The sequence below is a fragment of the Nerophis ophidion genome, linkage group LG04 (assembly GCF_033978795.1).
Source record: "Nerophis ophidion isolate RoL-2023_Sa linkage group LG04, RoL_Noph_v1.0, whole genome shotgun sequence".
NCBI classification, from domain to species: Eukaryota; Metazoa; Chordata; class Actinopteri; order Syngnathiformes; family Syngnathidae; genus Nerophis; species Nerophis ophidion.
In genome coordinates, this window is record NC_084614.1 from 23,317,033 (window position 1) to 23,341,143 (window position 24,111).

At 41.1% G+C, this 24,111-nt stretch overlaps 1 protein-coding gene across 5 annotated transcripts in view; it reads left to right on the plus strand.

Moving 5' to 3' along the window:
* Positions 1 to 24,111, plus strand: part of kmt2ba (lysine (K)-specific methyltransferase 2Ba) — an 86,846-nt gene that overhangs the window by 11,110 nt on the left and 51,625 nt on the right. For all 5 annotated transcript variants that reach the window (XR_009806427.1, XM_061897494.1, XM_061897495.1 and 2 more), the window contains exons 2-5: positions 6,329 to 7,514; positions 12,756 to 12,913; positions 12,998 to 13,081; positions 21,165 to 21,321. Coding sequence is in view for 4 of the 5 variants with exons in the window: in XM_061897494.1 (XP_061753478.1) it covers positions 6,329 to 7,514; positions 12,756 to 12,913; positions 12,998 to 13,081; positions 21,165 to 21,321 (1,585 nt within the window). In the remaining variant the exon portion in view is untranslated. The remainder of the gene's footprint in view (positions 1 to 6,328; positions 7,515 to 12,755; positions 12,914 to 12,997; positions 13,082 to 21,164; positions 21,322 to 24,111) is intronic.

The window sequence follows — 24,111 nt, forward strand, 5'->3', positions numbered from 1 at the left end:
TGACTATGTGTCTACATTAAAACATTCTTCTTCATACTGCATTAATATATGCTACTTTTAAACTTTCATGCAGAGAGGTAAATCACAACTAAGTCAATTGACCAAAACTGTATTTATTAAATACTCTTCATTCTCTCACGGGTGACTTTTTAAATGAAAGAACAAATTAATAGTGTTGCTACCTTTTTGTAGTAACACTTCTGCTGCATACTTTGCATATTGCTGTTGTCTGCTGAATATCTTCCCACTTGAAGCCAAACCACCAGATGATGGATCCCCTGCTCTTTATTTTGGGCATTTATTGTTCTTCCTCCATTTGTGATCAGTCTCGCACCATCTCTCTCTTGTATTGTCACAAGCTCCGCTCGACCTGCCTCAGCTAACGTTAGCCATGCTGCTACCTCTCTGTTAGGCGAGAGCGTATGACGCTAGACGCGCGAAAGTATGTGACGTATGTAAGAAGGCGGGCTTGTTTTCCATCTCTGTGAGATGGAGACACAAGAAGGCGTGAGAAACGCCTGTTGTGTAAAGCCCGCAGCTAAAAGCAACTGCGTGAGAATGTATACTCGAATATTACGATATTGTAATTTTCAATACCGCACAGAGACAAACCTGCGATATATCGTTTATATCGATATATCGCCAAGCCCTATTTCATATTCTCTACTGATCGCTAGTGTTACCATATCTGAGTTATTATGTAGAAATGTGGGGAAATAATTACAAAAGTACACTTCATTCACAAACGGTGTTATAAAAAAGATCAGTTAGAATAATACATAATTGTTGGATATAGAGAACATACAAATCCTTTATTTATTGAATCAAAGATACTGAAATTCCAAGACATAGTAAATTAGCAAACAGCTAATATTATACACAAAGCAAACTATAACCTGCTACCCAAGAATATACAACAATTCTTCTCAACAAAAGAGGACAAAATATAATCTTTGAAAAAAATGTAATTTAAAACATTTGTATGCATGTACAACACTTAAGACCTTCATTATATCTGTATGTGGAAGGAAATTATGGAATGGATTAAGTAAAGAAATCAATGTGCTAATAATATGATCCACTTCAATAAACTCTTCAAACTTAAAGTGTTCACAAATTTCATTCTCAAAATAATCTTATGTATCTCATCATATGAAATATGACTTACTTCACCAATTACTATTTATTTATTTATTTTTATTGTGATTACTTATGGAGTATATTGTGAATAAATTGAGAACATGAAGTGAACAAAAGTTTAAGCAACTGTTATGTAAAAGAAAAGGGGTATGATTAAATAAGCCCTGCTTCTTCCTACTCCTTTTCGAACATGTTGAAAAGAGAAATTGGAAATTGTGATGTAATGTTGTATGCTTGCATGTTGGAATCAAACTCAACTCAAACTCAAATACCCGGCCGTTTAGCAACATGTTGGTTTTAAAAAAAATGGTTTTAATCACACTTTCACACCCGGGGCTCTGTATGCAACATTCAGTGCTGCTACTATACTGTGTTGTTTCTGATTAGGACGTGGCGCGCAGTCATGCAGAGTCATTTCTAGAGATTGCTTATCGACTTGTCTCAAATTTTTTATGACCTGTTCAAAGCACTGACATAATAGGAAAGATGAATGCTGTCAGCTGACATAAAACAAGTATTTTTTAAATCCTTAGAAATATAAGCTTTGAAATTGCAGAAGTGTGCATGAAAATACTAACTTGCGCATTTTTGGGGGCCATGTTACTGCAATCTGGTGATAATAATGCACATACATTTGTTTAAATCTGGTGTTGGTCTAGATCTAGCAGCTTAGACGGTGTAACTAATCAATAAAATAATCTGTTTTGGATAGTGTCTGTCTATAAGTGTTTATATTTTTAAATGCAGATCTTTGGGTTTGTAGAAATGGGTTTTTGGATTAATATTTAAAAATATTTCGTATTTACTGCCCTACAAAATAGATCTAGTGAAGCTGTGGTTTAATGCTACATAAAGAGGACAGTTGCATTTTTTTTCTGACAAGTGGTAAGAACAAAGGCAGACTATGCCAACAACATTGTGAGGCGACGACCTATCAGTCTACTGGAAAGCTAATCTTCGGTAAAGACATTTTCTCCGCAACGTTCACCTGTTTCTGTGCCTTGATAAGTGCCGCTGTTTTGGTTAGCAACAGAAACAGAGTTCAGCTTTTAAATATACACATAAATACTTTTGGCCTTCATGTGTAAAGCAAAATACACTCTAATCCACATGTGTCAAACGTTAAATTTCCCGACAGTTATTAATACTGCTTAAATTTTTAATTTAAAAAACAAGGTAATTTATTAACGTACTTTAGGCAACACTGCTTACTTTCGGAAACTAACTCACAGCAGCACTGGCGCATGCGCACGTGTCGTTCAGCTTGAAATAACTTGGCGGAACACAATTATACACACTTTGCCAGAGATTTCCTCTCGGAGTAAACAGAGCCAAGTGCTTAGTTGAACTTTTTTTTCCCTCGCTTCGTTTTTGTGGAGTTTCGGCGTGTGTTTAAGAGCATGCTGCTGTTTTTAGATGGCGACAGATGTGGACAATATTGTGGACGGTCCCATTCATCCCATACTAAAATTATACAGCAAAGGAGAAAACTGTTTGATGTTGCTTTCATTTTGTCAGTGCAGCGTCCATCAGCTGCTGTGACTGATAGTTAATGAAGTGAGGAAACATGCAGCAGGTGATGTGTCGTGAACGTTGTCACAACTTGTTTATAAAGTCTTTATTTTGTTTACTGGGACGCTCAGTCATCCTTTATTTAACTGCTAAATGTATCAGTGTTCAAATAACATCGATACTAGTTATAATGTTTTGTCATGTTATCGAACTGAACGCAGGCTGTGAAGATTGTGTATTCGAAATGAGAGGTACCACTCCCGTTTATTTTTGTTGGCCAAACACTCAGTCTTGTTTGAGAAGAACAATGCTTGTTTGTTAGGCTTTATTTTCATTAGCCAAACTGCATTGTGTTTTATATTTTCTAAATATTTTATGGTGTATAGTCAATTTCAGAGCTTGTATTTAACCACGGCGAGTGCTGTGACCGCCCTTGTCACTTGCCGTAATGCCCTAAAAATTGAACAGTAACGGCAAAAATATGCCGTTACTGCACTTGACTTTATAGTTGTTAATGGAGTAGGGATGTAACAGTGTATATATATAATTTGCGATTAAAATCCCCAACAGTTAGTAATACCGTCAAGTTTTTTAATTTCAGAAAACCCGTCATTTATTAATGCATTTTAGGCAACACAAAGTCAGTCGCAAGAGCACAAGTGTCATTTGGCCTGGTAATCATGGCGGACAAATTACACAGACTTTGCCACGGAGATTTCCCCTCGGAGTAATACAATATTCACAAGATGATTTAGGGTTGCCCATTTAATAACATTTTAATCGTGATCATGATTTTAACCGCTACGATTAAATGACGTCAATTAAAGGTGTGAATTTTTGAACACCTCATGATTCGATTATGAGTACAATTCAGGAGCTACTATTCGATTAAAGATTATGGATGCATCTTTCATTTATGTATATTGATGCAGTTAAATTTTTCTTTTTGCTCCACTAAATAAACGTTTGTCACTTGCAACTTTTTAAACAGTGCATTTGTAATAACAAATTACCTTCACATTTGTTAAACCCATGGAAATGTGTGCAAAACTGTATCATAGGTGTCCTATAATAAAGGAACTGGTCATATCTCTGTGAGCTGGCTCGCTGCAGTCAGGCAAATTTTTAGAACTGTCTGCACTCCTTTATTTACAATGAATACATAGATTATTGATGTTTACTAATTTATTTTATAATTGTCCATGTCCAAATTGCGATGCATCCAAAAATATATTATTTCCCCCACCACCAAGGGTGATCGTCAGTGATATTGACATTTAAAAAGCAGGCTCCGCTGCAAATCACTTCAAGCACTTGCACAATCAACAGTCAGCCAACCACCAGGGAGCGACCGGAAGACAGTGCATTCATGTCAGAGTAAATGAATGAGAAGTGAAAACAGCTGTTCAACTGACAGTTGATCAGCTGGTCGCTTGTAGCTCCTAAAAAATATTAGGAAAAATAATGCATTATTACACCAGTGCCTTCCCCTCCTATAGAGTGCCAACAGGTACGCATTTTAACCCAAGAACACGCCTGCACGCCTCACCGTTCTATCGGCACCCTCCTGATTGTTCCCCCAAACCGGGAAATACTGCTGCACGTAGGGCTGGGCGATATGGCCTTTTTTTAATATCTCAATATTTATGCCATATCGCGATATACGATATATATTACGATATTTCGCCTTGGCCTTGAATGAACACTTATAATCACAGCAGTATGATGATTCTATGTGTCTACATTAAAACATTCTTCTTCATACTGCATTCATTTATGCTACTTTTAAACTTTCTTGCAGAGAGGGAAATCACAACTAAGTCAATTGACCAAAAGTGTATTTATTAAAGTTATTAAGCAATGGCACAAACATTCATGTAATTTCTAAAACAGAAAGTGCAAGATTGTCAGAGACATTTTCTAGTCATTTTCTATATCGCACAGAGACAAACCTGCGATATATCGTCCAGCCCTACATCGGACATTGCTTTAGTATATGGGAGCATCATAACTTTGGAAACGGTGATACCCCTGACAAGCACTAGGTGTATCGTATTACCGTTGCGGTGCGTGGGTTCATTTATTATTTGTGTAAGACCACAGCTATCAATTATGGTCTGGAGCGCCACTCCTGGAGGGTCCGATGGGGTATTCATATGGATATTAAAGTCCTCCATTATAATTATATTATCGGCATGCGTCACTAGATCAGCAATGAACTCTACGAATTCACCGATAAAGTCCGAATAGGGCCCTGGGGGGCGGTAGATAACAGCCAGGTATAGAAGCAGTGGTGTGACAGACCTCATAGTGAGCACCTCAAACGATTTATATTTATTATTTAGGTTAGGACTAAGGTTAAAGTTTTCGTTGTATATTAGGGGACGGGCAATATGCGCATTCGTATAGTTAGGAGGAGAAGCCTCATTTAGCGCAAAAAAGTCATCTGGTTTAAGCCAAGTTTCGCTGAGACTGATTGAGTTAAGATTGTTGTCTCTAATGACCTCATTAACTAATAATGTTTTGAGAGACAATAATCTTATGTTTAAAAAGCCCATATTATAGGTAGTGGGCTGTTTTGAGGAGTTTTTTGATCAAATTATCTGTAGTATCAATATTAATAATGTTGCAGTTATTATGCGTAGTGCACTTAAAATAATTACGACCATATCTAGGAATTCATATGACGGGTATTTTCCGATTGTTTGCTTGGTGCTGCGATAAACTGAACGCATCATAATTTGCCACCTCAATAGAAGGCATGTCCAACTCTGGCACAGTCATAGCAGAAAAAACATTATGTGAGTTCTGTATTATTCTAAGAAAATTATGTGTGCAGGGATTTTCCAACCTGGCGCTGGCTAGTTCTAATTTAACTGACTCCTCACTATATATTGTATATATTATATAATATATCAATATATATTATATACTGTATACATAATATGTAAAATATTACATATGTTATATATTATATTACTACTATGGTAAATTGTTTTGTCTACTTTATACCTTTTATTTTTGCCCTCTTTTTGTGCCTTTGTTTGCATAATCTTTTCCATCCTTTGTAACCGAGCTACTGTCTGGAACAATTTCGCTTGGGTATCATTAAAGTTTGTCTGAGAGCTACTGTGTGGAACATTTTCCCTTTTGGATCATTGGCGTGGGGCTGTGAAAGAGTGGCCGTGCGCAACCCGAGGGTCCCTGGTTCAATCCCCACCTAGTACCAACCTCGTCACATCCGTTGTGTCCTGAGCAAGACACTTCACCCTTGCTCCTGATGGGTGCTGGTTAACGCCTTGCATGGCAGCTCCCTCCATCAGTGTGTGAATGGGTAAATGTGGAAGGAGTGTCAAAGCACTTTGAGTAACCTGAAGGTAGAAAAGCGCTATACAAGTACAACCCATTTATCATTTATTTATCATTTAAAGTTTGTCTAAGTCCATGGTAAATAATTGTGATAAGTAAATGTGATTTCAATATTGGATAAAGATAATCCTGAATATTATTTTGTCCATAATTGTGCAGCTCTAATATCATTTATCAGAAATTTTGAGGTCAATATCGTTGAGCAACATTTGTCATAGGCCCTGGCCTAATGTTTGGCTCTCTTTTGTAGTTGATATTGTTCAGTTTTAGGAGTGTGATATTAATCTTGACTGTGTTTTTCTTTCAGGAAGAAGACTTTGACGGATTTGGAGTGACAAAAAGTCGTCCACACAAAAAATCGAAGCGTCTCAAAGACTGTGATCCTGGACCCAAACCTCTCGTTGGAAAAATACTCCCCAAGACTTCCCCAAAATCTAGCGTAATTGGGAAAATTGTGCCAAGGAACTCAGAGGAAGAAAAAGCGATTAAAGTCAAAAGACCACCAAAGATAGGCAAATGTTCAGACGAGCAGGCATCCAAGTCAGGTAACAAAGCTAGCGACACACAGCACGAGGAATTGTTGAGCCCGGCGCTCACCGCAACAGAAAAGGCAAAAACTTCCAAAATTAAAGTGCATGATGAGGTGTCAGAGGATCCAATGCCGCTGACAGTGCCGTCATTGCACCGGCGCCAAAGGACAAAGAAAGCCGTGGCTGCCTCCCCAGAGATTGGAGTGGAAGCTGGAGTGCAAAGCGGACAGGGGGCAACGGCAGGGACATCCGTGGTGCCGTCGAAGCGTCGCACGTTCAAAAGAAACGCCCGCAAGTCTTTGTTTGGCCACAGAAGAAAGCCGCAAAACACCACCTCTCCCGCCACTGCCAGCCCAAAACGTGTCAAGCGTACAAAGCATGTTTTTTACACCTACGTTACAGAACCTGCTACTGACACACCACCGCAAGCCGACCCCGGCTCTCTTTTTGATTCGGTCAAGGCCAACACCGCAGCTGTGATGACGGCACGGTCCTCACGCGTCATCAAAACACCAAAAAGGTTCCTGGATCAGGGATTGGTCCCTTTCCCAAAGGGCCATTTATCCTCATGGCTGAAGAATCAACCACAGAAGGAGGACGAAAAGACCAGCACGTCCTCCCACGAATCTGCATGTGACGCCGACTCTGTAGCTGCATTGGAGAGCCCCTCGGCTGTTGCTGCCAAGCTGACACCGCGACCCGGTTATGGCACCAGTCACCTTGAGTTCTACAAGAACCTGAAGAAGCTCACCTTGAAGCTGGCGGAAAGGAGAGGCCATTTTGTGCCTCAAAGTAAGGACACGCAAGCCAACGTTTTAACACCACGCATCAAAAGAAGTCGCAAACCAAAAATCACCATGGAAGAGATGGACTTGCCTGGGGTGGTAAGAAAGCTGGCTGTGTCGGTAAACACCGACGTCAAGACATCCTCCCAGACCTCGCAGGAAGACACAGACAAAAACAGTAAGCGTTGTCTAATCTTATTACTTGGGTTGGGCCTCGCTCTAATTTGGTCGATTCCGGTTGGAATTGTGGGTTCTCCTTTCGATTTCGGTTCTCAACGATTCTCGATTCAGATTCTCTAAAGAGGCAGGAAAATTTACAATTAACTTCTGACGGGGATATTCTCAACCAGTACAAAATATCACTCCTTTGAACTTCAATATATATTTTTGTACGTCTCTTTCCATTATAATCTGTACAGTTTAACAGCAGTTCCACTCACTTTTAGAAAAATTTCATAAAAAACAATCACCGTACTTTCCGGGCTATCGAGCGCTCCAGTATTTGAGCCAAACCCACAAAATATTAGGAACTTTTTTTATTTAATTTTACATGTATTAGCCGCATTACGCCGCAGATATATACCGGTACAAAAGATTTTGTTAATGTTTATTTCCATACTGTAATTGTTTCCAAATGGTTACCGTACCACGGCAATAAAACGGCTGATCAAACAAATACTGTAATTGTTTCTAAATGGTTACTGTAACACAGCAGTAAAACGGCTGATCAAACAAAACATTACTCATCGTCATGGACCCACTAGTTGCAGAAGCTAGCTCTCAAATCAGCTAAACAGATTCAATCACTTCACAGTGACATTTTGGTGAATTTACAAAACTTCAGTTAATACTAACACATGCACTTGTTAACGTGTTACCATATTCGCTAATGCTAATAACACTAGCTTGATTACATTACAATAGCACGTACAGATATGCATGAAAACACATCACACATGGGACGGTTTAGTAAGAATTAATTTTTTCAGTAATATTGTAAAACTTACAAACGTTGGTTGGAGGGATCAATTAAGGACTCTTTCAAGCAGAAAATATGTAATAATAATAGTAATAGATTATATTTGTATTACACTTTACATTTGAACAACAAATCTCCAAGTGCTAGAGGAATAGTAGACGTAACACAGCATACTTCCAGTTCAAGGAAGGAATCACAAAGTTTTCAAACTGGAGGACCCGCAGTAGGCAAACTTGTCCAAAAGCTGGCCTATAGCACAAACAATAACATACTTTTTCAGTGTTTTTGTCAGAGTTGAAAACTATTTGTTCAATACAAACATTATGGCCGATAGCAAAGCTGCCACCTTATCGTGGTAGAGGAGTTTGCATGTCCCAATGATCCTAGGAGCTATGTTGTCCGGGGGCATAAATGGTAGGGCCTCCCAAGGCAAACAGGTTCAAGGTGAGGGATCAGACAAAGAGCAGCTCAAAGACCTCTATGAAGAAGACAAAACATGGACCCAGATTTCCCTCGCCCGGACACGGGTCACCGGGGCCCCCCTCTGGAGCCAGGCCCGGGGTGGGGCACGATGGCGAGTGCCTGGTGGCCGGGCCTGTTCCCATGGGGCCCGGCCAGGCACAGCCCGAAGAGGCAATGTGGGTCACCCCTCCAATGGGCTCACCACCCATAGAAGGGGCCATAGAGGTCGGGTGCAATGTGAGCTGGGCGGCAGCCGAAGGCAGGGCACTTGGCGGTCCGATCCTCTGCTACAGAAGCTAGCTCTTCGGACGTGGAACGTCACCTCACTGGGGGAAAAGAGCCTGAGCTAGTGCGCGAAGTGGAGAATTTCCGGCTGGATATAGTCGGACTCACTTCGAAGCACAGCAAGGGCTCTGGAACTACTTCTCTGGAAAGGGACTGGACCCTCTTCCACTCTGGCGACAGTGAGAGGCGACAGGCTGGGGTGGCAATTCTGGTTGCCCCCCGGCTTAAAGCCTGCACGTTGGAGTTCAACCCGGTGGACGAAAGGGTAGCACGGGTCCTGACTGTTGTTTGTGCTTATGCACCAAACAGCAGTTCAGAGTACCCACCCTTTTTGGGTACACTTGAGGGAGTACTGGAAAGTGCTCCCCCGGGTGATTCACTTGTCCTACTGGGGGACTTCAACGCTCATGTTGGCAACGACTGTGAAACCTGGAGGGGCGTGATTGGGAAGAATGGCCGCCCGGATCCAAACCCGAGTGGGGTTTTGTTATTGGACTTTTGTGCTCGTCACAGTTTGTCCATTACAAACACCATGTTTAAACATAAGGGTGTCCATATGTGCACTTGGCACCAGGACACCCTAGGCCGCGGTTCCATGATCGACTTTGTAGTTGTGTCATCGGATTTGCGGCCTTATGTTTTGGACACTCGGGTGAAGAGAGGGGCGGAGCTTTCTACCAATCACCACCTGGTGGTGAGTTGGCTGCGATGGTGGGGGAGGATGCCGGACAGACCTGGGAGGCCCAAACGCATTGTGAGGGTCTGCTGGGAACGTCTGGCAGTCTCCTGTCAGAGAAAGTTTCAATTCCCACCTCCGGAAGAACTTCGAACATGTCACGAGGGACGTGCTGGACATTGAGTCCGAGTGGACCATGTTAAGCACCTCTATTGTCGAGGCGGCTGATCGAAGCTGTGGCCGCAAGGTGGTTGGTGCCTGTCGGGGCGGCAATCCTAAAACCCCTTGGTGGACACCAGCGGTGAGGGATGCCGTCAAGCTGAAGAAGGAGTCCTATCGGGTCCTTTTGGCTCATAGGACTCCGGAGGCAGTGGACAGGTACCGACAGGCCAAGCGGTGTGCGGCTGCAGCGGTCGCGGAGGCAAAAACTCGGACATGGGAGGAGTTCGGGGAAACCATGGAAAACGACTTCCGGACGGCTTTGAAGCGATTCTGGACCACCGTCCGCCGCCTCAGGAAGGGGAAGCAGTGCACTATCAACACCGTGTATGGTGCGGATGGTGTTCTGCTGACCTCAACTGCGGATGTTGTGGATAGGTGGAGGGAATACTTCAAAGACCTCCTCAATCCCACCAACACGTCTTCCTATGAGGAAGCAGTGCCTGGGGAATCTGTGGTGGACTTTCCTATTTCTGGGGCTGAGGTCGCTGAGGTAGTTAAAAAGCTCCTCGGTGGCAAGGTCCCAGGGGTGGATGAGGGCCGCCCGGAGTCCCCTAAGGCTCTGGATGCTGTGGGGCTGTCTTGGTTGACAAGACTCTGCAGCATCGCGTGGACATCGGGGGCGGTACCTCTGGATTGGCAGACCAGGGTGGTGGTTCCTCTCTTTAAGAAGGGGGACCGGAGGGTGTGTTCCAACTATCGTGGGATCACACTCCTCAGCCTTCCCGGTAAGATTTATTCAGGTGTACTGGAGAGGAGGCTACGCCGGATAGTCAAACCTCGGATTCAGGAGGAACAGTGTGGTTTTCGTCCTGGTCGTAGAACTGTGGATCAGCTCTATACTCTCGGCAGGGTTCTTGAGGGTGCATGGGAGTATGCCCAACCAGTCTACATGTGCTTTGTGGACTTGGAGAAGGCATTCGACCATGTCCCTCGGGAAGTCCTGTGGGGAGTGCTCAGAGAGTATGGGGTATGGGACGGTCTTATTGTGGCGGTCCGCTCCCTGTACGAGCAGTGTCAGAGCTTGGTCCGCATTGCCGGCAGTAAGTCGAACACATTTCCAGTGAGGGTTGGACACCGCCAAGGCTGTCAATGTGTCACCGATTCTGTTCATAACTTTTATGGACAGAATTTCTAGGCGCAGCCAAGGCGTTGAAGGGTTCTGGTTTGGTGACCGCAGGATTAGGTCTCTGCTTTTTGCAGATGATGTGGTCCTGATGGCTTCATCTGACCGGGATCTTCAGCTCTCACTGTATCAGTTTGCAGCCGAGTGTGAAGCGACCGGAATGAGAATCAGCACCTCCAAGTCCGAGTCCATGGTTCTCGCCCGGAAAAGGTTGGAATGCCATCTCCGGGTTGGGGAGGAGACCCTGCCCCAAGTGGAGGAGTTCAAATACCTAGGAGTCTTGTTCACGAGTGAGGGAAGAGTGGATCTTGAGATCGACAGGCGGATCGGTGCGGCGTCTTCAGTAATGCGGACGTTGTACCGATCCGTTGTGGTGAAGAAGGAGCTGAGCCGGAAGGCAAAGCTCTCAATTTACCGGTCGATCTACGTTCCCATCCTCACCTATGGTCATGAGCTTTGGGTCACGACAGAAAGGATAAGATCACGGGTACAAGCGGCCGAAATGAGTTTCCTCCGCCGGGTGGCGGGGCTCTCCCTTAGAGATAGGGTGAGAAGCTCTGCCATCCGGGAGGAACTCAAAGTAAAGCCGCTGCTCCTCCACATCGAGAGGAGCCAGATGAGGTGGTTCGGGCATCTGGTCAGGATGCCACCCGAATGCCTCCCTAGGGAGGTGTTTAGGGCACGTCCAACCGGTAGGAGGCCACGGGGAAGACCCAGGACACGGTGGGAAGACTATGTCTCCCGGCTGGCCTGGGAATGCCTCGGGATCCCCCGGGAAGAGCTAGACGAAGTGGCTGGGGAGAGGGAAGTCTGGGTTTCCCTGCTTAGGCTGTTGCCCCCGCGACCCGACCTCGGATAAGCGGAAGAAGATGGATAGCAAAGAAAAATCCATAAATTACCCGCACCATTTTATAAGCTGCAGGGTTCAAAGCATAGGAAAAAAGTGGCAGCGGATAGTCAAAAAAATACAGTAAATATATCCTGTGTCTGTGTTAGATCCGTGATGTTCCTATTAGTATTGTAATGAAATGAACATTTCATATTAAGGCTATCGTGTGGAGGGCTGCAGCTATCGATTGAGTAATTAAGTGTTTGTGTTAGAATTGGGATTTTCTTATTAAGGATGTAACGATATGAACATTTCATATCAAGGTTATCGTGACTTGGGCTGCAGCTATCGATTATTTTAGTAATCGATTAATTTGTTCCAATAGGTGCACTGCTCTTGTGTGAGCTGAAGAAATACAATGATCACATATTTTAATCTTTAAATAATCATAGAAGAAGCAAAGTACAAATTGATGTTAAAAAAAAAGAATTGAATTAATCGATTAAATCAATGAATTGTTGCAGGCCGAAATGTGACCAAACTTATCATAGTTATCATTAATTATAATAATTACGTATTGTTGAATGTGCTCAAAAAATACTTTTACATGCCCTGGAATGTTTTAACCTAGGTATTTTTTAAATAACTAAAATAAATAGACACACTGTTAGAAATCAGACTATTTTGCATGGTTTGTGTTTTTTATGCTTCACACTGTTTGATGTTGAATAACTTTTTTAAGGGTTAATGCGATCTTATGGTTATGTGATGCCATACAGAAGTTATCCCACATAATACCCACCTTACCTACAACTACCTAGTGATGTTTCTGTTTACTTGCAGAAGAAGCAGGAAGTGGGGATGCTCGCCAGGCGGTGGAAATCTATCCCGGCTATCGCGTTGGTCTAAGCGGAGCCAATAAGCGAATGCTTCACCTGCTGAAGAAAGCCAAAGTGCAGCTCATTAAGATTGATCAGCAAAAGCAGTTCAAGTTGTCGCAGGTTTGCATTGTCGCATCCCTTCCTATTTCATATTAACGATTACTTTTATTTCATAGCTTCTTGTGTTTGTGTGTGGATATACAGTTGAGCTCCAGAGAGTCCCAAGTGCCAGTGAGTGGATGTAGGAAAAGGAGAGTCAACCTGTCTTCTAAACTTGGTAGTTCTCAGGTAATGATGTTAAATATGTTTGTCAATCAACATATTCTTTTCTTGACTAGGGCTTGGCGATATATCGATATATACGATATATACGATATATCGCGGGTTTGCCTCTGTGCGATACAGAAAATGACTATATCGTAATATTCGAGTATACGTTCACACGCAGGACTTTTAGCTGCGGGCGTACACTTCAGGCTCTCCTCGCTCTTTCCTGTCTTTCCTTCTCGCAGACAAGCAGGCTTACATACGTCACATACACGCGCTCGCAGGGCAGAGAGGTAAAAAAAAAAAAAAAAAGGGCAGAGCGGTAGCGACGTGGCTAATTTTAGCTGCTAACGTAGCCGTACGAGAGAAAGATGGTGCGGATCTGGTAACAAATGAAGGAAGACTTAATTCCCAATAACAACAGCAGGGTTTTCATCGTTCGGCGGTGGTTTGGCTTCAAGTGGGAATATGTCGAACAGACAACCGTAATTTGTCAAGTGTGGGGGGGAAAGAGCGTTGCTATAAAAAGTAGCATTACTGCTAATATGTAGCATCGTTTGTAAAGTCACTCGCTAGAGAATGAAGAGAATTTCATAACCTTAGTAACATACCACATAGAGAAGGATGAATACTATTTGATTTCCTATTATGCAGCTCATTTTTATTTCACACTTAAAATGTCTCTGACAATCTTGCAATTTGTGTTGGAAATGACTCGAATGTTTGTGCCATTGCTTAATAACTGTAATAAATATACTTTTGTTCAAATGACCTAGTTGTGATTTCCCTCTCTGCATGAAAGTTTAAAAGTAGCGTATATGAATGCAGTATGAAGAAGAATGTATACACATATAATCAACATACTCCTGTGATTATATGCATCAAGTGTTCATTCAAGGCCAAGGCAAAATATCGTAATGTATATCGTATATCGCGATATGGCCTAAAAATATCGCGATATTAAAAAAAGGCAATATCATCCCAGCCTTAGTCTTGACCCTCCTTTAATTTTATGAAGGAAGGGCGGTATAGCTGGGTTGGTAGAGCGGCTGTGCCCGCAACTCGAGGGTTCCAGGTTCGATCCCCGCTTCTGCCAACCTAGTCACTGCTGTTGTGTCCTTGGGCAAGACACTTCACCCACCTGCTCCTAGTGCCACCCACACTGGTTTAAAAAATGTAACTTAGATATTGGGTGTCACAATGTAAAGAAATTTGAGTCACTATAGAAAAGCCCTATATAAATAATTCACTTCACTATGAACGTAGGGCTGGGCGATATATCGATATAAACGATATATCGCAGGTTTGTCTCTGTGCGATATAGAAAATGACTATCGTAATATTCGATATGTTCTCACAGAGTTGCTTTTAGCTGCGGGCATTACATTACTGGCGTTTGTCACTCCTCCTCGTCTCTCCTCACAGAGATGGAAAACAAGCCCGCCTTCTTACATACGTCACATACTGTCGAGCGTCATACGCTCTCGCCGACCAGAAAGGTAGCAGCATAGCTAACGTTAGCTGAGGCAGGTCGTACAAGCAGAGCGGAGCGGAGCTTATGACAATACAAGAGAGAGAAGGTGCGAAACTGATCACAAATGGAGGAAGAACAATAAATGCCCAAAATAAAGAGCAGGGGATCCATCATCTGGCAGTGGTTTGGCTTCAAGTGGGAAGATGATCAGCAGACAACAGCAATATGCAAAGTATGCAGCAGAAGTGTTACTACAAAAAGGTAGCAATACTATTAATTAGTTTTTTCATTTAAAAAGTCACCCGTGAGAGAATGAAGAGTATTTAATAAATACAGTTTTGGTCAATTGACTTAGTTGTGATTTCCCTCTCTGCATGAGAGTTTAAAAGTAGCATAGCGTATTTCCTTGAATAGCCGCCGGGGCGCTAATTAATTTAAAGCCTCTTCTCATTCCTGCGCTTATTCAAAGCATGCGGTAAAAGTAAGCAGGCGCTAATAATCTTAAAACCTCACACCTGCGCTTACCAATGGCATGAAATAAAAAATTGAGTGTTATAAAATAAATAATAATAAAAAATTATTCTGCGTCCGCGACCCAGTGGTTGGGGAACACTGCTCGCCAGCATGTCATCGCGCCCACTTTTACACCATGCTGTCTATGTGCTGGCCGGACACATGCATTTCGATGCTTCTTGTACAAGATTGCAATATATACTTGGTCAACAGCCGTACCTTTTACACTGATGGTTGTGATATAAACAACTTTAAAACTCTTGATAATATGCGCCACGCTCTGTGAACCAACACCAAGCACATTTCTGGAGAGCATTGGCTCTGTGGCACATTATAAATGCAGCATAAGGATTACCCATAATGCCGTGCATCCGTGACTCTTAGCTGTATTATACACACGCCCCCAACCCCGCCCACCTCAACCAACGCACGGAGAAGAGGGGGGGGTTTGGTGCCAGCGAGTGTATGGTGTAGCCAGGAGTCGTGGATGCATTGCATTCTCGGTAAGTGTTATGTTGCGTTTATAATGTGTTACAGAGCCAATGTTCTCCAGAAATGTGTTTGGTGTGGCTTCACAGAGTGTGGCGCATATTATTAAGAGTGTTAAAGTTGTTTATATCACAACGATTAGCGTGATCTGTATGGCTGTGGAACAAGACCCCTGGTTTACACATGGCCAAAGCAAAATAAACTCCTCTGCCATTTTGAAAATAACGGCAGGGGAAGCATCACTCGTGACGTCACAAATTTGACCCGGCGGTAAAAGCAAGCATGCACTTATTAATTTGGGGAGCCAGTTTTGCCCGGCAGTAATTCAAGGCAGGCGCATATTGCATGCCCGGCGGCTATTCAAGGAAATACGGTATATTAATGCAGTATGAAGAAGAATGTTTTAATGAAGACACATAGAATCATCATACTGTTGTGATTATATGCATCAAGTGTTCATCAAGGCCAAGGCAAAATGTCGTAATATATATTGCAATATGGCATAAAAATATTGCGATATTAATAAAAGCCAATATCGCCCAGCCCTATATGAACGTTATAGGCCCGAGGCCCAAAAAGGGTCTCATTACAGGCCTCGAATTTTAACTTTTTACGGCCAAGGCAAGTGTTTCCTGAAAGATATATATAAAACTCAAAACCTGTGAAGTTGGCTCGTTGTATAATTCGTAAATAAAAACAGAATATAATGATTTGCAAATCCTTTTCAACTAATATTCAATTGAATAGACTGCAAAAACAAGATATCTAATGTTCAAACTGAAAAACTGAATGTTTTATTTGCAAATAATCATTTACTTATAATTTATGGCAGCAACACCTTGCAAAAAATTTACCACAGGGCCATTTTTAACCGCTGTGTTACATGACCATTCCTTTTAACAACACTTAGTAAATGTTTGGGAACTGAGAGGACCAATTTTTAAGCTTTTCAGGTGGTATTCTTTCCCATTCTTGCTTGATGTACATCTTAAGTTGTAAGCGGTGGTGGCGATGACCAAGAAGAATGCGGAGTTGGAATATAATTACAACACTTTATGTACATATTTATATACAGATTTGAACAATTAGTTATTCACTGAAATATATTTATTAATTGTGGTTCTTACAAAAAATATATAATCTTATAAAATATAAAAGCTTAAAGGGGAACATTACCACAATTTCAAAAGGGTTAAAAACAATAAAAATCAGTTCCCAATGGCTTGTTGTATTTTTTGAAGTTTTTTTCAAAATTTTACCGGTCTCGGAATATCCCTAAATAAAGCTTTAAAGTGCCTTATTTTCGACTCTCTGCGAAGACACTCGCCATTTCCCTGTGACGTCACACAGTGCTGCCAATGTAAACAAACAATGGGAATACCACAGCAAGATATAGTGACATTAGCTCGGATTCAAACTCGGATTTCAGCGACTTAAGCGATTCAACAGATTACGCATGTATTGAAACAGATGGTTGGAGTATGAAAATATTGAAGAAGAAACTGAAGCTATTGAGCGAATAGCTATTGACGCTATTCATAGCCATAGCATGGCCGAATAGCTGCGTTAGCATCGCCGGTAAAATGTGCGGACCAAACGATCAGGACTTTCTCATTTTTTGACACTGGAGCAACTTAAATCCGTCGATTGGTAAGAGTTTTCGCACTAAAAGTGGGTGGAAGGAAACGTAATATAGTTGCAAATGCATCTACAGGTTATCCATACATCTCTGTTCCATGTCTGCTTTAGCACCGCCGGTAAATAGCATGTTAGCATCGATTAGCGTAGCATGTTAGCATCGATTAGCTTGCAGTCAACATCAACAAAACTCACCTTTGTGATTTCGTTGACTATCGTTGCAAATGCATCTGCAGGTTATCCATACATCTCTGTGCCATGTCTGCCTTAGCATCGCCGGTCAAATGTGGAGACACTCCCGCACATTCAATGGGGGTCTGGCGGCAGACACTTTGGCATCTTCGGGCCAGTGGTGCAACTTGAATCCCTCCCTGTTAGTGTTGTTACACCCTTCGACAACACACCGACGAGGCATGATGTCTCCAAGGTTCAAAAAAATAGTGAAAAAAACGGAAAGTAACAGAGCTGAGACCCGGTGTTTGTAATGTGTTGAAAATGAAAATGGTGGGTGTGTTACCTCGGCGACGTCACATTCTGACGTCATCGCCTCCAGCCCGATAAACAGAAAGGCGTTTAATTCGCCAAAATTCACCATTTAGAGTTCGGAAATCGGTTAAAAAAATAGATGGTCTTTTTTCTGCACCATCAAGGTATATATTGACGCTTACATAGGTCTGGTGATAATGTTCCCCTTTAAATGTCTCTTAAAGCCCACTCCAAAAATCTTGTGCTTTAGACTGCCATCAGTTTACTTGCTACACTTAACCATGTGTTTCCTACTGCCTGCAGACTTTGCACCCTTTGTTTTTTCTACTTGCCCGACTTCTCAAATCTACTTGCCCCAATATTTTTACTTGTCCTGCCTAGGTTTTTTTCTGGCTGTGTAGTGCTCATGGCGCTCATGGCTTATATCTTACTAAAATCCTTCCCGTTGACTATTTACAACACTACACAGTATTTATTATTATTATTATTATTATTATTATCTATAATTACATTTAAATGGCGTTGCATGGATGTAAAATTAAATGCTATTTCGCATTTTCTCTGTGAGCGCTTTGAGTATCTAACAATAGAAAAGCGCAATATAAATCTAATCCATTATTATTATTATTATTATTATTATTATTTGACCAGTAGCGGTTACACCCATCTGAACAGGTCAGCCACCTGTTTAAAGCCCGATCACAGTTGAAATCTTGAAATGAAGGGCCTTTAATGGCTAAAACATTAACCGGGACAACATTTTAACAGCTGGTTGGCTCAGATTTTATTATTTTCATTGCATTCACATAGGACTGGGCGATATTGGCTTTTATTAATATCGCAATATTTTTATGCCATATTTCGATATATGATATATATTACGATATTTTGCTTTGGCCTTGAATGAACACTTGATGCATATAATCACAGCAGTATGATGATTCTATGTGTCTACATTAAAACATTCTTCTTCATACTGCATTAATATATACTATTTTTAAACTTTCATGCAGAGAGGGAAATCACAACTAAGTCAATTGACCAAAACTGTATTTATAAAATACACTTCATTCTCTCACAGGTGACTTATTAAATGAAAGAACAAATTAATAGTGTTGCTACCTTTTTGTAGTAACACTTCTGTTGCATACTTTTCATTGATTGGTTGATACTTGTATTAGTAGATTGCACAGTACAGTACATATTCCATACAATTGACCACTAAATGGTAACACCCAAATAAGTTTTTCAACTTATTTACGTCGGGGTCCACGTTAATCAATTTATGGTACAAATATATACTATCAGCATAATACAGTCATCACACAGGTTAATCATTATGGTATATACATTGAACAGCATATTGCTGTTGTCTGCTGAATATCTTCCCACTTGAAGCCAAACCACCGCCAGATGATTGACCCCCTGCTCTTTATTTTGGGCATTTATTATTCTTCCTCCATTTGTGATAAGTTTCGCACCATCTCTCTTGTATTGTCGCAAGCTCCGCTCGCTCGACCTGCCTCAGCTAACGTTAGCCATGCTGCCACCTCTCTGATCGGCGAGAGCTATGACGGTAGACTTGCGAGAGTATGTGACTTATGTAAGAAGGCGGGCTTGTTTTCCGTATCTGTCAGAATGAGAGACGAGGAGGAGAAACGCCTGTTGTGTGATGCCCGCAGCTAAATGCAACTCGACCTGCCTCAGCTAACGTTAGCCATGCTATTGTTAGCTCTCGGCGAAAGCATATGACGCTAGACACGTGACAGTATGTGACGCATGTAAGTAGGCGGGCTACTGCACCGGAGTTGTAACTACAAGCTCCATTCACAGACAGAGTCCCATTGCTTTTATGAGCGGTTGAGCGAGTCAAAAGCCGAAAAATCTATTTGTGGCGGCCGTAATCCTTTTGTGGCGGGCCGCCACAAATAAATGAATGTGTGGGAAACCCTGGTGCCTTCATAGATGTGTAAGTTAACCCATGCCTTGGGCACTAATACACCCCCATACCATCACAGATGCTGGCTTTTAAACTTTACGCCTATAACAATCAGGAGGCTTCTTTTCCTCTTTGTTCCAAAGGACACAACGTCCACAGTTTCCAAAAACCATTTGAAATGCGGACTCGTCAGAACACAGAACACTTTTCCACTTTGCATCAGTCCATTTTAGATGAGCTCGGGCCCAGCGAAGCCGGCTGCGTTTCTGGTTGTTGTTGATAAATGGCTTTCGCTTTGCCTAGTAGAGTTTTACATGCAGTGATTTCTCAAGATTCTCTGAACCTTTTGATGAAATTGCGGACCGTAGATGGTGAAATCCCTAAATTCCTTGCCATAGCTCGTTGAGAAACGTTCTCAAACTGTTGGACAATTTGCTCACGCATTTGTTCACAAAGTGGTAACCCTCGCCCCATCCTTGTTTGTGAATAACTGGACATTTCATGAGAGCTGATTTTAAACCCAATCATGGCACCCACCTGTTCTCAATTAGCCTAGTCACCTATGGCAGGGGTTCTCAAATGGGGGTACGCGTACCCCTGGGGGTACTTGAAGGTATGCCAAGGGGTACCTGGGATTTTTTTTAAATATTCTAAAAATTGCAACAATTCAAAAATCCTTCATAAATATATCTATTGAATAATACTTAAACAAAATATGAATGTAAGTTCATAAACTGTGAAAAGAAATGCAACAATGCAATATTCAGTGTTGACAGCTAGATTTTTTGTGGACATGTTCCATAAACATTGTTGTTAAAGATTTCTTTTTTTGTGAAGAAATGTTTAGAATGAAGTTCATGAATCTAGATGGATCTCTATTACAATCCCCAAAGAGGGCACTTTAAGTTGATGATTACTTCTATGTGTAGAAATCTTTATTTATAATTGAAACACTTGTTTATTTTTTATTTATTTTAGTTTTCAGTTATTTGTATATCTTTTTTTCCAAATAGTTCAAGAAAGACCACTACAAATGAGCAGTATTTTGCACTGTTATACATTTTAATAAATCAGAAACTGATGACATAGTGCTGTATTTTACTTCTTTATCCCATTTTTTTCAACCAAAAATGCTTTGCTCTGATTAGGGGGTACTTGAATTAAAAAGAATGTTCACAGGGGGTACATCACTGAAAAAAGGTTGAGAACCACTGACCTATGGGATGTTCCAGATAAGTGTTTGATGAGCATTCCTCAGCCTTCTCAGTCTTTTTTGTCACTTGTGCCAGCTTTTTTGAAACACGTTGCAGGCATCAAGTTCCAAATGAGCTAATATTTGCAAAAAATAACAAAGTTTACCAGTTTGAATGTTAAGTATTGTGTCTTTGCAGTCTATTCAATTGAATATAGGTTGAAAAGGATTTGCAAATCATTGTGTTCTGTTTTTATTTACGATTTACACAAAGTGCCAACTTCACTGGTTTTGGGTTTTGTATTTAAAGTAATATATTTCTGTAATTACTTTTTAAAGCTATTGTCTTATTTGTCATGTATTTTTTCGTCAGGAGCAGCCACTGCGTGGTCCCAGGATCAAGCATGTTTGCCGGGCGGCAGCAGTAGCACTGGGCCAGCCCCGCGCCATGGTGCCAGATGACATTCCTCGCCTCAGTGCCCTGCCCCTCCACGAGAGAGAGGGAATTGCCCTATCTCCCGCTGTAGAAGGTACGCTTTAAGCACACACACAAACATATTTAACTCATACATAATGTACATACAATATACTCTTATCTACCAGGAAGTGCGTTCCAATTAACATGCAAGAGTTTTCTATTTTGCTGCACTTATTTGTTATGCATGCAAACTAAATGTAGTTTTATTTGATCTCAACACCCAAATGAATCCACAAAGTAGACACATAAGAAAGAGGGCAGTTGAGAGGATAGCATTTTGCAACATTGTTAGACAAACTATATTCAGCACAAATAGCTTCACAATCTTGCTCAGTAAAGCATAAAAAAACACAAATTCCCACAAAACATGATTCTGTTTGGTTCTAATTTAACAGCTGCTGAGCAAAAGAAGAAAAAAAAATTCTGCCTTGTTAGCTAGCTCACTATAGTTGTAAGTCAATTATTTGCCAGCAAAAATATCTTTTGTCACACACAGATTAGCCACTGCTGTTGGAAAGCTTTACCCAACACTGGTCGAGTGAGCATCACTCAGTATGAGGTGAGAAAGTAACTGTTTGACCATTAGACTCACTGCCCTGAAGTTTGTCTCCAAGTAAACCACATATAGGAACAAATCTCTCACATCATCAAAAATTACATTCACACTATAGGAAATATATAAATATCATTTTGATGAGGTAAGCAAAGTCCATCCACCACTAAAAGGAAGTCACATACAAATCTGGGAAGTGTTATGTATAACAATAGATTAATTGTTAAGAATATTTTTTTATTAGGTCTGTCCTGACACAACTTTTTAATTTTCAAAAGGATATTGATATTTAAGCCCTGCATATTGGCCTATGTCGGTATTAATCTATTGCGATAGCAGCACACATCATATGTTACTATTTTTTAATGTGGAATGTTAGCATAGGCTTATTTAATCAAGTAAAGTTACTCAGAACAGTGGTGGGTATGACAAGCACTAAACTGTTTTATGGCTGGGCGATATTGACAAAACATTATATCTTGATATATTTTTACTCAAACTTGATATTCGATATACATCTCAATATATTTTCCGGTTAAAAAAAATACACAAAAAGATACACATTTTTGAGCGAAATTCACTGAAATTCTTAGTTGAACTGAATGACAACTGTACTGTAAACAGTCTGTGGCAGTTTTATTAACCCAGTTAGTCAAGATGGGTATTAACATCACAGAAAATAAACTGTTCAAGGAGCACAGGATTACATAACATAAATAAAATAGAAAAACAAAGAATTTATACATAAAATAAATAACATAGATGTGCAATTACTACAAAATGTATCAAACTCGGATAAAAAATTTATTTGCAGACTGGCACTTACGGTTCTTTGGGCTTACAGACCACATGTCTGTTGTCAGCGTGAAGTGACTTTACTTAATTGTGCGACTATGATCTTCCTCACTTCAGCGTACATTTTTGGCAGCATTTCTCGTGCAAAATATGCTTTGCAATTGGTACCTGGGGTCGAGGACTTTGATGAGGCGAACAAACCCGTCGCGTTCGACGGTGGAAATGCGGACTAGGTCTTTAGCAATGTGATATGCGATCGCTCTGGTTATCTTACACTTTTTGCGGGTTTTCACATAAGGCACTACGCGTGATACTGAAGCTTGCAGTGTACATTGTTTTAGTGTTGGGGACGTGGATTGCACTGCCACTGTCGTGCTACAAAGTTTTATGCACTCTTCGTACTGCATTGGGTGTCGCTGTTAAAGGTGGTGGAATAGGTTTGTTGTCCTCAAACTTTTTGAAGCCACAGGTTTTTGACACTCCCTACAAAACACATTCTCCTGCTTTTTGTTTAGTGGCTTAAATCCGAACCACCGCCACACAACCGAGCCAGAAGTTAGCGTTTTACTTAATAGGCCGTCGCTGGTGGCACAGTCAGACTACATATTTGCTTGTGTGTTGTTGTTGTGGGACACGGCAAGCATGTCTTGGAAGGAGGAAGGGGATAGGTTTAATAGCCCATGGAGTGTTGAGAGGGAGTGGGAAACGGAGGAGAATCAAGGAACACAACGAATAAGCGGCGTTTGGTCATTGTAACGTGAAATAAATTATATCGATATTAAGATATTTTCTTTATTCATATCTTGTTTAAAAATGTATCGAAGTATCTTACAAACTCGGTATATCGCCCAGCCCTAACCTGTTTAGTATTAACCGTCTAAAATGGACTTATGCCGTATTTAGGTTGAAGTGGCTTGGTAATTTTTTTTGGGCAATACCGAGGGGCCACAATGATTAGGTCAAGATTATAGCGCAATAAGTGGAATGATACAAACACATTTGTTAGTGGATAATATACACTTCTGCCTGGAGACTTTGTGTGTGTAGGTAATGTGCAACTATAATTATTTGACACCTTTTTATATTAGCAAATGTGTTTTACACTGCAATATTGTTAAATTGAAGACACTTATGTACATTTAGCTTGTGTGCTTAGCTGTTGTGTAGCTGCTCGCTCCTAGTAGCCAATAGCGTACCGTGTTTTAAATGACCTCTCTAGAATACAAGAAATGACCAACCTTGTGTGCTTATTGAAGGACTATTAGCATTTTTAGATGCAAGCCAATTAAATCCGATACTTGTTTTTCTGTTGATGTCAGACCAGTACATCCTATTTCATAATTGCATCTTTAAGCATTTCAGTGATAATGGAGTGCAGTACTCATCTGCAACCAAGAGAAACTCTGTTGATTAAGTCTTAAAAAGCTTGCAATACAAACTCCTCCTCCTGTCATCATAATATTACTCAATATATTCTACAAGCTGTCCATATAT